Raw genomic sequence first — 14380 nt, forward strand, 5'->3', positions numbered from 1 at the left:
TGGGATGAAAGAGGACAGGAATATGGAAATATTCAGATTGCTATAACAAAGAGTTTCTGATATGCATCATTAGATAACCTGTTTGATGCAGAATGCACTCTCAGTGGGGTTAAAGATCGAGTTTGACTCTAGATTGCTGTACATCAACTTGCTTCCAACTTAATAAATGTTATCCTTTCTTATTCAATCCCAGGTTACAAAAAGTATGTTGTTTGTATGACTAAGGTGTTGTAAAGACTGACTAAGTTTTATTGTCAACTTTTCTTGCTTCGCCTCCTGTCTTGGAGATGACCCTGATTAGGAGTAAGTGATAATCTTAGGCTCACAGCCTGGACAATATTGTCACCTCCATTCTCCTGGTCCACACTTGCTGGGTACAGACTCACCTCTTTAGGTTCATGGGTTTTGGGTAACCTCATTATTCCTATCTGAGCCAGGACTCAAGCCCCATTCTGACAGGCACAGACTGTGAATGCTGGAGGGCTATTTAACCATGGAGACATCACAACCCATCCAACCCTGTCCTTATCCAAAAAACTCACACAAAGACCCAATTGAGCAGCTGTAGCTGCAATCAGGTGTCTTCGCACAGCTTACAGTGTGAGTTTCCTGATCGGTGTGTGTTTGTTCATCACTGGTTAAACATGCCGATATTAGAATGGACTTTCAGTGTCACGTGATGGCATATTAACCCTGATGTTGTAATGAGAGCACAGTGTGGTATCGGAATAGTCTGCACAATGCCCAGTTGATCATTGGGTTGGAATTCTGTCATTGGATGATGAAATGTGAACTCACTGTGTGAGCTGAAAATCATTTTTCTGTTTGGCAGGATGTGGGAGAGTTCTGTAGTCCAGCAATTCACCTTTGTGTTGACGGATATAGACGGCAATCAGCGGTTTGGCTTTTGCCGACTGACTGGTGGATCAAAGACCTGCATTTGCATCCTCAGGTAGGACCCAGGACACAAATCCTCATGAAACTGGCACTTGGCCAATTCCAACAAACTAATTTTCCAAAAAACTTTCATGAATTTACTTCTTTAAAAAATACTAAAGAAGATTTTTATTATCCTTGTCTCCATTTCCTCCAAACCTGTTCCCTCAGTCAAAGACACTAACTCCTATAGTCCCCCTGCCGTCAAACACTCTCCAGTACCAGAGACACTGACTCCTACAGTCCCCATGCTCCAGACACTCTCCAGTACCAGAGACACTGACTCCTACAGTCCCCATGTCCCAGACGCTCTCCAGTACCAGAGACACTGACTCCTACAGTCCCCATGCTCCAGACACTCTCCAGTACCAGAGACACTGACTCCTACAGTCCCCATGCTCCAGACACTCTCCAGTACCAGAGACACTGACTCCTACAGTCCCCATGTCCCAGGCACTCTCCAGTACCAGAGACACTGACTCCTACAGCCCTCATACCCCAGAGGCTCTCCAGCAACCAGAAACAATAACTCCTACAGACCCCATGCCCCAGACCCTCTCCCAGTTATTAATTCAGCCACCCAAGCACAAGCACTACACAGTGGTTTGGTAATATGAGTTTCCAGGATAGCTCTTCACAGTACCACTCCTGTCCCTGCTCAAACATACCTGTATCTAATTACATCAGATTCAGACTCAGTAAGTGGCACCAGCCTGGCTGAGGAAGAAAATCTGGTTACAAGGAGATGGGGCGGAACTAGAAATAAGAACATGTGCCCTGGCTATTTAACAGGAGGCCACAGAAACTAAAATTTCCATTTCTAGCCACTTACTGAGGAAGTGAAACATTTCCTGGAATATTTCAAAAAGAAGAATCACTTGGCATAATGAGCACCAGGATCAAAAAAACCAAACCCAGCATATGACTGCTTCATCAAGAGCTCTCCAAACACCGATTACAGACAGCAACTTTGAAGGGCAGTGACTGCTGTTAGTTTGGAAAATGGGGCAGTAGTTGATAGTGCCAGTAGTATCCCTCCAAAAAGCAATGAGATGAACAGCCAGCTAATCAGTTAATGGTGCCATTGATTGTGCCAGGAATATGAATAAGATACCAGGACCACTCCCTGTTCTGCATCAAATGGGGATCTTTACCGCATTGAAGCAGGGTGATGGGATTTCAAACTGTCCGAAGGATGGCCACACCAATTGTTTTTTGATGCCAGGTGAGCTGCAACTTGGGTTTAAACCACAAAGCTCACATCCAACTAACACTGTGTAAGAAAGTGCCCATAATCCCCAGGGAGAGAGGGAGGAGCGAGGGAGTCTCCCCCCAGGGAGAGAGGAGGGAGGGAGGGAGTCTCCTCCCCGGGGAGAGAGGAAGGAGGGAGGGAGTCTCCCCCCAGGGAGAGAGGAAGGCTGGAGGGAGTCTCCCCACCAGGGAGAGAGGAGGGAGGGAGGGAGCATTGCTGTGCCAATAGACTAAGGGAATTCTCTGGAAAAAAAACAGTTCAAGATGTCCTTAAAAATGTCCCGTTTTCAGATTTTGCTGGTTAGCCAGATTTGAAGTACTGTACCTATGTATTTCCAAATGGTGTTCCTAGGGTTGAATTTTACATCCTGTGGGCGGGCATGCAATTAAGCCCACTAACAGCGCAATTGTCTCCGATTTTTCACAGCCCGTCAAACCTTACGCTTGGCAGAAGGGCAAATCAGCCAGGCGGACTTTCCATTTTTCATCAAACCTCATCCAAGGGCGGCATGACATTTCTGTTATGAAATAAAATAAAAATAACTATCTGTGGGAAGCATTTTTATCAGCTATATTTTCAGGTGATTGATTGCGATGCATGGACATTTTTTCAGCTCTTAAAACCTTTATTTGATGACTTTTCAGGTCTGCAGCTCCCTGATGCATCTGTCTGCCTTCAGGGAGCTTTCTCGCAGTGCTCACCTGTGCCCACGGTGACATCATTGCCCACCCTCTCCCTGCACCCACCCTAGCAGCGCTGATCACCCCTGGGCACCCCGATCGGGCGCGCCCACCAAGTGTAAAATTCAGGTCCTGGATTCAAGTTCCTGCATTCTCTTGTAAACAAACAGTGCCTGGATACTAATGGAACATGGAACAGCAGGCTGGTAACATCTACGCATATCTGACAGACCCAGAGATCCTACGTTAACCTGTTGAGTTAATTGATCTTAGCAGAGGCAATGTTAAAGGTTACCAAGTGAAATCAGCCAGAATCCCCATTATGGGATGTGGGCATCACTGGAATAGCATTGTGCCCACCCCTAAATACCCTTGAGAAGGTGGTGGTGAGCTGCCTCCTCCTTGAACGGCTGCAGTCCATGTGGTGTAGGTACACCCACAGTGCTGTTAGGGAGGAAATTCCAGGATTTTGACTCAGCAACAGTGAAGGAACAGCGATATATTTCCAAGTCAGGATGGTGAGTGACTTGGAGGGGAACTTGCAGCTGTTGATGTTGCCATGCATCTGCTGCTCTTGTCCTTCGAGATGGTAGAGGTCATGAGTTTGAAAGGTGCTGTCGAAGTAGCCTTGGTGAGTTCCTGCAGTATATTGTACACACTGTAGACACTATGCAAGTGATGGGGGGACTGAATGTTTAGGTTGGTGGATGGGATGCTGATCAAGTGGGCTGCTTTGTCCTGGATAGTGTCAAGCTTCTTGAGTGTTGCTGAAGCTGCACACATCCAGGCAAGTGGGGATTATTCCATCACAGACCTGACTTGGGCCTTGTAGATGGTGGACAGGCTTTGGGGAGTCAGGAGGTGAGTTACTCGCCGCAGGATTCCCAACCTCTGACCTGCTCTGGTAGCCACAATGTTTATATGGCTAGTCCAGTTCAGTTTCTAGTCAATGGTGACCTCCAGGGTGTTGAGGGAGGGTCAGGATTCAATACAATTGAATTGCATGCTGACTTTTAAGATCTGGGCTCAGACCTGAGAGTTGGGAATGATTCGAAGGAGGACAATCAGCAGCTCTAGAAGCATACCCATGGAGAAAGTAACATTTTCAGGAGAGGCTTGATGAATGGAAAAAAATAGACAGTAATATCAGAGACCTTGAAACATGATAAAGATATTACAGGAAATATAGACCAGAATTACTGAATTGTTACAGCACAGAAGGAGGCCATTTGGCTAATCATGTCTGCACTGGCTCTCCAAATGAGCAACTCACCCTAGTGCCATCCTGCTGCCTTCTCCCTGTAACCCTGCACATTTTTCCTTTTCAGATAACAGTCTAATTCCCTTTTGAATGCTTCAATTGAACCTGCCACCATCACACTGTCAGGCAGAGCATTCCAGACCTTAACCATTTGCTGTGTGAAAAAGATTTTTCTCATATTGCTTTTGCTTCTTTTGCCAATTACATTAAATCTGTGCCCTCTCATTCTTGATCCTTTCACAAGTGGGAACAGTTTCTCCCTATTTACTCTGTTCTCATGATTTTGAATACCTCTATCAAATCTCCTGTCAGCCTTCTCTTCTCCAAGGAGAATAGTTCCAACTTCTACAATCTCTCTTCATAACTGAAGTTCCTCCCTGGAACCATTCTCGTGAATCTTTTCTGCACTCTCTAATACCTTCACATCCTCACTAATGTGCAGCACCAAAACTGGACACAATACTCCAGCTGAGGCCAAACTCGTGTCTTATACATGTTCAACATAACCTCCTTGCTCTTGTACTCCGTGATCCTATTAATAAAGCCTAGGTTACTGTATACATTATTAACTGCTCTCTAAACCTGTTCTGCCACCTTCAATGACTTATGCACATACACACCCAGGTCCCTCTGTTCCAGCACTCCCTTTAGAGTTGTACCCTTTATTTTATATTGTCTGTCCATGTTCTTCCCACCAAAATGAATCACCTCACATTTCTCCGCATAGTATTTCATCTTTCACTTATCTGCCCATTCTATTTTTTAATTCATTCATGGGATGTGGGCTTCCCTGGCTGGGACAACATCTATTGCCCATCCCTAGCTGCTCTTGAATAGGTGGCAGTGGGCTGCCTTCTTGAACCACTGCAGTCCATATTGTCTACCAATTGGACTATGTCCTTCTAGACTACCCTCCTCAAGGTTCACTATGCTTCCAAGATTCGAATCATCCATAAATTTTGAAATTGTGCCCTGCACACCAAGGTCTAGGTTATTATTATGTATAAGGAAGAGTAAGGATCCCAACAATGACCCCTGGGAACTCCACTACACACCATCCCCAAACCCGAAAAACATCCATTAACCGTTACTCTCTGTTTTCTGTCACTCAGCCAATTTCATATCCATGTTGCTACTGTCCCTTTTATTCCATGAGCTATAACTTTTTCACAAGCCTGTTGTGCAGCACTGTATCAAAAGCCTTTTGGAAGTCCATGTACATTACATCAACAGCATTGCCCTCAATAACCCTCTCTGTTAACTCTTCAAAAAACTCCAGCAAGTTGGCTAAACAAAATTTTCCCTTAACAAATCTGTGGTGGCTTTCCTTAATTAGCCTGCACTTGTCCATGTGACTGTTAATGTTGTCCTGAATTATTGATTCTAAAAGTTTCCCCACCGCACTAAAGTTAAACTAACTGGCCTGTAGTTGCTGGGCTTAAGGGTGTAACATTTGCATTTTCCAGTCCTCTGGCACCACCCCTGAGTCTAAGGAAGACTGGAAAATTATGACCATTGCCTCTGCAATTTTCACTTTCATTTCCCTCTCTATCCTTGGATACATCTCATCTGGTCCTGCTGCTTTATCAACTTTAAGTATAGACAGCTAATCCAATACCACCTCCTTATCAATTTAAACCCTTTTATTAATTACCTCCTCTTTCACTGTGGTCTGGATAGTATCTTCTTCCTTGGTAAAGACAAAGTATTTATTTAATACCTCAGCTATACCTTCTGCCTCCAAGCGTAAATCCCCTTTTTGTCGCTATCCCCTTTTTGGTCCTTTTATCACCCTTTTACTATATATCTCTGTTGAAGACTTTGGGATTCCCCTTTATGTTAGCTGGCGGTCTCTTTTCATACTCTCGCCTTGTTTCACTTACTTGCTTTCTCACAGCCCCTCTGAACCTTCTATATTCAGCCTGATTCTCCGTTATGTTATTCACCCAACATCTGTCACAAGCAAACTTCATCTTCATCTTAAACTCTATCTCTTTTGTCATCCAAGGAGCTCTGGATTTGTTTGTCCTATCTTTCCCCTTCGAGGGAATTTACCTTAACGGTGCCTGAATTATCTCTTCTTTGAAGGTAGACCATTTTTCTGTTACCATTTTTCCTGCCAACCTTTGATTCCATTTTATTCGGCTGAGATCCGTTCTTACACTATTGAAGTTGGCTTTCTCCCAGTTAATTTTTCTTACTCGGGATTGTTCTTTGCCCTTTTCCATAGCCAACCTGAACCTTATGATACAATGATCCTGTCCACCTCATTCCCAGGAGTGATCATTGAAAAAGTATGCAACAAGATAATAAATAATAAAGCAAGTACTTTTTAAATGAAAGCTGTTAATTGCACTGGAAGTGTTTTTGTTCATCACTCCTTTGAACTGGGGCTCTGCAGCTTTTTCATTTGTTGCTCCGTTTGTCTTCTAGTTTCCTGCCCTGGTTTGAAGTCTTCTACAAGCTCCTAAACAATATAGCTGACTACTTAGCAAAAGGACAGGTAAATATTACAATGTGTAAAATACACCGCTGTATAACCAGAGTAAATATTATACTGTAACACACAGTTTGCTGTAGGATATGAATACATATCGTTCACTAATCAGAATTAGTAGGTTGATTCAGAGCTTGCTACACACTGAGTGACAGCGTAGAGATCCATCTATATTGTCCCATCAAATACCCCCAGGACAGGTACAGCACGGGGTTAGATACAGAGTAAAGCTCCCCCTGCACTGTCTGCATCAAACACTCCCAGGACAGGTACAGCACGGGGTTAGATACAGAGTAAAGCAACCTGTACGCTGTCCCCATCAAACACTCCCAGGGCAGGAACAGCACGGGGTTAGATACAGAGTAAAGCTTCCTCTACACTGTCCCCATCAAACACTCCCAGGACAGGTACAGCACGGGGTTAGATACGGAGTAAATCTCCCTCTACACTGTCCCCATCAAACACTCCCAGGACAGGTACAGCACGGGGTTAGATACAGAGTAAAGCTTCCTCTACACTGTCCCCATCAAACACTCCCAGGGCAGGTACAGCACGGGGTTAGATACAGAGTAAAGCTCCCTCTACACTGTCCCCATCAAACATACCCAGGGCAGGAACAGCACGGGGTTAGATACAGAGTAAAGCTTCCTCTACACTGTCCCCATCAAACACTCCCAGGGCAGGTACAGCACGGGGTTAGATACAGAGTAAAGCTCCCTCTACACTGTCCCTATCAAACACTCCCAGGACAGGTACAACACAGGGTTAGATACAGAGTAAAGCTCCCTCGACACTGTCACCATCAAACACTCCCAGGGCAGGTACAGCATGGGTTAAATACAGAGTAAAGCTTCCTCTACTCTGTCCCCATCAAAAACTCCCAGGACAGCTACAGCACAGGGTTAGATACAGAGTAAAGCTTCCTCTACTCTGTCCCCATCAAACACTCCCAGGGCAGGCACAACACAGGGTTAGATTCGGATAAAGCTCCCCCTACACCGTCCTCATCAAATACTCCCAGGACAGGTACAGCACGGGGTTAGATACAGAGTAAAGCTCCCTCTACACTGTCACCATCAAACACTCCCAAAGCAGTTGCAGCATGGGTTAGATGCAGATCAAAGCTCCCTCTACATTGTCTGCATCAAATACTCCCAGGACAGGTACAGCTCAGGATTAAGTACAAAGTAAAACTCATTCTATATTGTTCAAACAAAACAACATAATTCTCCCAGATTGGACCATTTCCATTCAGAATGCTTCTGGCCTTTGCATTTGCTGATGTTTTGGGGAGCTTGCTGCTTTTCCTAGGTCCGTAGGTCTGCTTTCTGTGAGCTGTAATATGTCTGTGTGTTTATTTCTACAGGACAGTGAAGTGAAAGAGCTCTTGAGTGCTCTGTACGCTCACCCACCTCCCCAGCCAGACTCTGCACTCAATCTTGGATTTGTAAGTAAAGAAAAGAAAGAAACTGCATTTATTTAGCACCTTTTACAATCTGAGGATGTCTGCAACCATTTCATGGTGCCCCCATCACCACTCACTGGGCTGTGCAGCATATGCTTGTTAAATATGCAAAAAACTCCCCATCATTTTATACACGTTAGGGTCAGTGATTAAGTGGAATTGTGACTCAATCAATTAAGCATTTTCTAATGTGATAATGAGCCAAACAGACCAGCAAGGCTGCGCTGAACCTCTGAGGTAAGCTGGGGTGCAACAGGTGGTCTTAGTGATTCTGGATGGGGAGCTGCTAAAATTGGCCAACTATCCTTATGGAAGGTATGTCTGCCCTATTTGTGTGAATAGACTGAAGTCACTCACGATCTAGACTGACTGACATAAGGTTTCTTTGAAAGATACACTTTCATTTCTATAGCACCTTTAATTAACTCAGGATATTCCAAAGTACTTTAAAGTCAATGAAGTAATTTTGATGCAAAAGCAAACTACTGTGGATGTTGGAAATCTGGAACAAAAATAAAAAATCCTGGAAATATTCAGCAATCCAACCCACGACCTCTTTCATCTAGAAGGACAAAGGCAGCAGAGAGATGGGAACACCACCACCTGCAAGTTCCCCTCCAAGTCACTCACCAGCCTGACTTGGAAATATATCGCCGTTCCTTCACTGTCGCTGGGTCAAAATCCTGGAACTCCCTCCCTAACAGCACTGTGGGTGTACCTACACCACATGGACTGCAGCGATTCAAGAAGGCAGCTCACCACCACCTTCTCAAGGGCAACTAGGGATGGGTAATAAGTGCTGGCCTTGCAAGCGACGCCCAAATCCCATGACTGAATAAAATAAAATCAGGCTGCATCTGTAGAGAGAGAGAAAAACAGAGTTCATATTTCAGGTCGATAATGTTTTGTGATGTAAAGTACTTTTGAAGTGTAGTCACTGTTGTAATTCCAATTTACACAAAGCAAACTCCCACAGACTGCAATGAGATAATGACCAGGCGATCTGGTTTTGTGATATTGGTTGGATAAATATTGACCAGGACACTGGAGAGAATTCCTCTACTCTTCCTTGAAAGAGTGTCATGGAACCTTTTATGTTTATCTGTAATGGCAGATATCTCATCTGAGAGATGGCACCTCCAACAGTGCAGCATTCCTTCAGTACTACACTTGCAGTGTTGGCCTGGATCATGCTGTCAAGTCTCTGGAGTGGAGCATGAACTCACTAGAGTTCTGACTTGGAGGCAAGAGTGTTACCCAATGATCCATGGCTGACAACAAGTGAGAGATTTTTCCTAACACAAAGTTGATAAAATATACATTGTAATGTGATATTTTGGAATGAAAAATAATTGCACAATACTGTCTCACAAGGCCCAGCAGCTGGGAGTTACAACAAGACGGTTTCTGAAAGATCAGAAGAGGGATCCTAGTAGTGGTATGCCGTCGGTGAGTCGGGCAAAACCCGATAACCAATGCCACTATACTGGAACTGATCAAATTAACCCTATAACTAAACAGCACCTAACTCTACCCATGCATGCTGATCAAATTAATTAGCAATCTGTGCTGCCCTTTACATAAAACACTTGCTATCTGCAGACTAACCTGTTGTCTAATTGTGCAGATTGTCAATCTTTCCTTTATTAACAAGGGTTTCCTGTTTAGCAAAAGTTGCTCTATATTTCAGCTTTTACAATATGAATGGTGGAATCCTAGTGACTGGGGGTCACTTCATGAGACAGGGCCCTTGAGGTAGATCCCTGCAAAGGAAGGCCCAGGAAGGCCAGATCACCCCCGGCAGGGCAGTCCTGAGTGAGCTGACCATTGGATGCTTCTTTTCTTCCAGGCTTCCTGCTGGCTGCACTCTTCCTCCCTTACAGACTAAAGTTCACAGATTTCACATTGCTGAGCCTGCCATTTCTTCCTCCGAGACCACGGGAAGTATACATCTGAAGCCTGCGACCTGACCTAGCTGTAACCAGGCTTCAGAGAGAAATCAACTGCCCATTAGAAAAGAACAAATCATCCTTGGAACAGCCAGTCCCACTGGCCAGACCAGTGCACCTATTCCACGATAGAGTGACAAACTGCCCCTCTAGAATGCCAATGACCCTCTCTGGGGCGAGAGAGCTGAAGGAAACAAAAACAAAAATACCTGGAAAAACTCAGCAGGTCTGGCAGCATCTGTGGAAAGGAACAGTTAACGTTTCGAGTCCAAATGACCCTTCAGCAGAATAGAGCTGAAGGAAATGTTGGCGGTGAGGGGGAACAGAACAGGGTGGGAGAAGAGGGTTAAGGGAGACAAGGGGAGGTGAGGGGTAGGGAAGAGGAGAGGGGAGGAGGGGGTGGAGTCAGGCTCCGGCATTTTAATGAGCAACACAAAACATTTCTTATTTCATTCTTGTTTGCCTTGCAGCTCTGTTAACCATTTTGATCATTATTCTTGTTAATCCCTTGTGGGATCCGTACTCCTAAATTTTAAACTCTTTGTGACTTAATCACTGACAAATGAACACTCTGCAAACTGTACGTTTTATAAACATAAAAACAAACATAACCTTTTATCTCTTTTTACCTCCAGCTTTCTTACTTTATTGCCCCTGACACCAACAGCTTGCCTACAATACCAGAGAGTGTAAGTATGACTCAGTGTTCAGGTGGTTGGTGGGGGGTGTTGGGTGGGAGCGAGTGCTGCTGGCTGACTAACCCCGTTGACCATTGATGGACATGGTATATGTTTGAGAAACTACCTGCAAGAACCCATTTGATTTACAGCATACACAGATACACAGTCACCCATAAAAAAACACACACACACACACACACACACACACACCTGACTGTAATATATTTATACCTGAATCAGGAAATGAAATCATAATGAACCCAGAGTTCTCCAAAAGTCCTACAATCCTCATTCCCCATTGCACCCACCCTCTGCCCCCACCATCATCCACCCATGAAGGAAAAGATATTAGGGATTGATAACAGTTTCTGCTTTGTTCAGGTGTTTATCCTGTCTAGTTCCTTTGCATCTTTCCAGAGTCATTGAAGCCTCCCACCTACCAGGCAGTAGCACTGAATTCTATAGGGAAAGAGAATGCACAAATAACAATTTTATCTATGAACATGAAGGGATCTGTGCAGTAACACTTAACAAGGGAGGGATTTGCACTGTTGAGGTAATGGGAAGGGGATTGTTCAGTGCTCTGTTGGATAAGGTTTCCATTTATATGGATTCAGTTTTACTAGTAAGATACCAAGTAATGTTGTATAATATGTTTGCTCTTTGTTTCCCACTTCTGTATAAATGTATTTGTGTTACAGAGGAACCTGACAGAATATGTGGTTGCTGTAGATGTGAATAACATGCTACATCTCTATGCCAGTATGCTGCATGAGAGGCGCATTATCATCACTTCCAGCAAGCTCAGCACAGTAAGTGCCAGCACAGACAATGTCGTCCCTCTGATGGCGTTTCTCCCCAATTCCCTTAGAACACTTAACTTTAACAGTCTCTATCTACAGAGTACAGCTGTGACATTCTATCTACAGGGTTAAGCCATGACAGCCTATCTACAGGATTCAGCTGTGACAGTCTATCTACAGGATTCAGCTGTGACAGTCTATCTACAGGGATCAGCTGTGACAGTCTATCTACAGGGATCAGCTGTGACAGTCTATCTGCAGGAATCAGCTCTGACAGGCTACCGACAGGATTCAGCTGTGACAGTCTATGTACAGGGTTCAGCTGTGACAGTCTACCTCCAGGGTTCAGCTCTGATAGTCTATCTAGAGTTTTAAGCTGTGACAGATTATCTACAGAGTTCAACTGTGACAGTCTAACGACATGGGTCACCGTGACAGTCTATCTACAGAGTTCACTGTGACAGTCCATCTACAGGGTGCAGCTGTGACAGACTATCTACAGAGTTTGCTGTGAAAGCATATCTACAGGGCTCAGCAGTGACAGTCTATCTACAGGGTTCAGCTGTAGCAGTTTATGTACAGGGTTCAGGTATGTCAGTCTATCTACGGGGTTCAGCTGTGACAGTCTATCTACAAGGTTCAGCTGTAGCTGTCTATGTACAGGGTATACGTGTGACAGTCTATCTACAGGGTTCAGTTGTGACAGTCTGTCTACAAGGTTCAGCTGTTGATGTCTATCTACAGGATTCAGCTCTGAAGGTCTACCTACAGGGTTCAGCTCTGGCAATCTATCTAGAAACCTCAGCTTTGAGAGTCTATCTAGTCAGTTCAGCTCTGACAGTCTATGTACAGGGTTCAGCTGTAACAGTCTATCTACAGGTTTCAGCTGCGAGAGTCTATCTAGACAGTTCCGTTGTGACAGTCCTGCAACAGGATTCAACTGTGACAGTCTGCCTGCAGATTTGAGCTGTGACAGTCTGCCTGCAGATTTGAGCTGTGACAGTCTGTCTGCAGAATTGAGCTGTGACAGTCTGTCTGCAGAATTGAGCTGTGACAGTCTGTCTGCAGATTTGAGCTGTGACAGTCTGTCTGCAGATTTGAGCTGTGACAGTCTGTCTGCAGATTTGAGCTGTGACAGTCTGTCTGCAGATTTGAGCTGTGACAGTCTGTCTGCAGATTTGAGCTGTGACAGTCTGTCTGCAGCTTTCAGCTGTGACAGTCTGTCTGCAGATTTGAGCTGTGACAGTCTGTCTGCAGCTTTGAGCTGTGACAGTCTGTCTGCAGCTTTGAGCTGTGACAGTCTGTCTGCAGCTTTGAGCTGTGACAGTCTGTCTGCAGCTTTGAGCTGTGACAGTCTGTCTGCAGCTTTGAGCTGTGACAGTCTGTCTGCAGCTTTGAGCTGTGACAGTCTGTCTGCAGCTTTGAGCTGTGACAGTCTGTCTGCAGCTTTGAGCTGTGACAGTCTGTCTGCAGCTTTGAGCTGTGACAGTCTGTCTGCAGCTTTGAGCTGTGACAGTCTGTCTGCAGCTTTGAGCTGTGACAGTCTGTCTGCAGCTTTGAGCTGTGACAGTCTGTCTGCAGCTTTGAGCTGTGACAGTCTGTCTGCAGCTTTGAGCTGTGACAGTCTGTCTGCAGCTTTGAGCTGTGACAGTCTGTCTGCAGCTTTGAGCTGTGACAGTCTGTCTGCAGCTTTGAGCTGTGACAGTCTTTCTGCAGCTTTGAGCTGTGACAGTCTGTCTGCAGCTATCAGCTGTGACAGTCTGTCTGCAGCTTTGAGATGTGACAGTCTGTCTGCAGCTTTCAGCTGTGACAGTCTGTCTGCAGCTTTCAGCTGTGACAGTCTGTCTGAGCTTTCAGCTGTGACAGTCTGTCTGCAGCTTTCAGCTGTGACAGTCTGTCTCCAGCTTTCAGCTGTGACAGTATGTCTGCAGCTTTCAGCTGTGACAGTCTGTCTGCAGCTTTCAGCTGTGACAGTCCCTCTACAGGGCTCAACTGTGACAGTGTCTCGACAGGGTTCAGCTCTGACAGTCTATCTCCAGGGTTCAGCTATGACAGTCTATCCATAGGGTTCAGCTATGACAGTCTATCTAGACAGTTTCGCTATGACAGTCTCTGGACAGGGCTTAGCTAAGACAGTCTATCTACAGGGTTGAGCTCCGACAGTCTATCTAGATGGTTCAGCTGTGATAGTCTCTGGACAGGGCTCAGTTATGACAGTCTATCTGGACAGTTCTGCTGTGACAGTCTATCCGCGGGTTCAGCTCTGACAGTCTATCTAGATGGTTCCGCTGTGACAGTCTATCTCCAGGGTTCAGCAATGACAGTCTATCTACAGGGTTCATCTCTGACAGTCTACCTAGACAGTTTCGCTGTGACAGTCTCTCAACAGGGTTCAGCTGCGACAGTCTGTCTGCAGATTCAGCTCTGAAAGTCAATCTAGATGGTTCCGCTGTGTCAGCCTAGCTCCATTGTTCAGCTGTGAGTCTATCTACAGGGTTCAGCTATGAAATTCTATCTACAGGGTTCGGCTCTGACAGTCTATCTAGATGATTTAGCTGTGACAGTCTCTGGACAGGGCTCAGCTAAGACAGTCTATCTAGGTCGGTTCCACTGTGACAGTCTCTCGACTGGCTTCAGCTGTGACAGTCTCTCGACTGGCTTCAGCTGTGACAGTCTATCTAGATGGTTCCACTGTGACAGTCTCTCGACTGGCTTCAGCTGTGACAGTCTATCTAGATGGTTCCACTGTGACAGTCTCTCGACTGGCTTCAGCTGTGACAGTCTATCTAGATGGTTCCACTGTGACAGTCCCTCAACAGGGTTCAGCTGTGACAGTCTATCTAGATGGTTCCACTGT

At 45.3% G+C, this 14380-nt stretch overlaps 1 protein-coding gene across 2 annotated transcripts in view; it reads left to right on the plus strand.

Annotated features, from left to right (window-relative positions):
- The window catches only part of LOC121271430 (DENN domain-containing protein 1B-like), a 69405-nt gene that overhangs the window by 17598 nt on the left and 37427 nt on the right, over positions 1-14380 (plus strand). The window contains exons 5-10 of one of the 2 annotated variants that reach the window (XM_041177436.1): positions 833-952; positions 6563-6632; positions 7993-8073; positions 9466-9540; positions 10676-10729; positions 11422-11532. In XM_041177436.1, coding sequence (XP_041033370.1) covers positions 833-952; positions 6563-6632; positions 7993-8073; positions 9466-9540; positions 10676-10729; positions 11422-11532 — 511 coding nt within the window. The remainder of the gene's footprint in view (positions 1-832; positions 953-6562; positions 6633-7992; positions 8074-9465; positions 9541-10675; positions 10730-11421; positions 11533-14380) is intronic. The other variant, XM_041177437.1, reaches the window with a different exon arrangement.

The sequence above is a fragment of the Carcharodon carcharias genome, chromosome 30 (genome assembly GCF_017639515.1).
Source record: "Carcharodon carcharias isolate sCarCar2 chromosome 30, sCarCar2.pri, whole genome shotgun sequence".
Taxonomy (NCBI): domain Eukaryota; kingdom Metazoa; phylum Chordata; class Chondrichthyes; order Lamniformes; family Lamnidae; genus Carcharodon; species Carcharodon carcharias.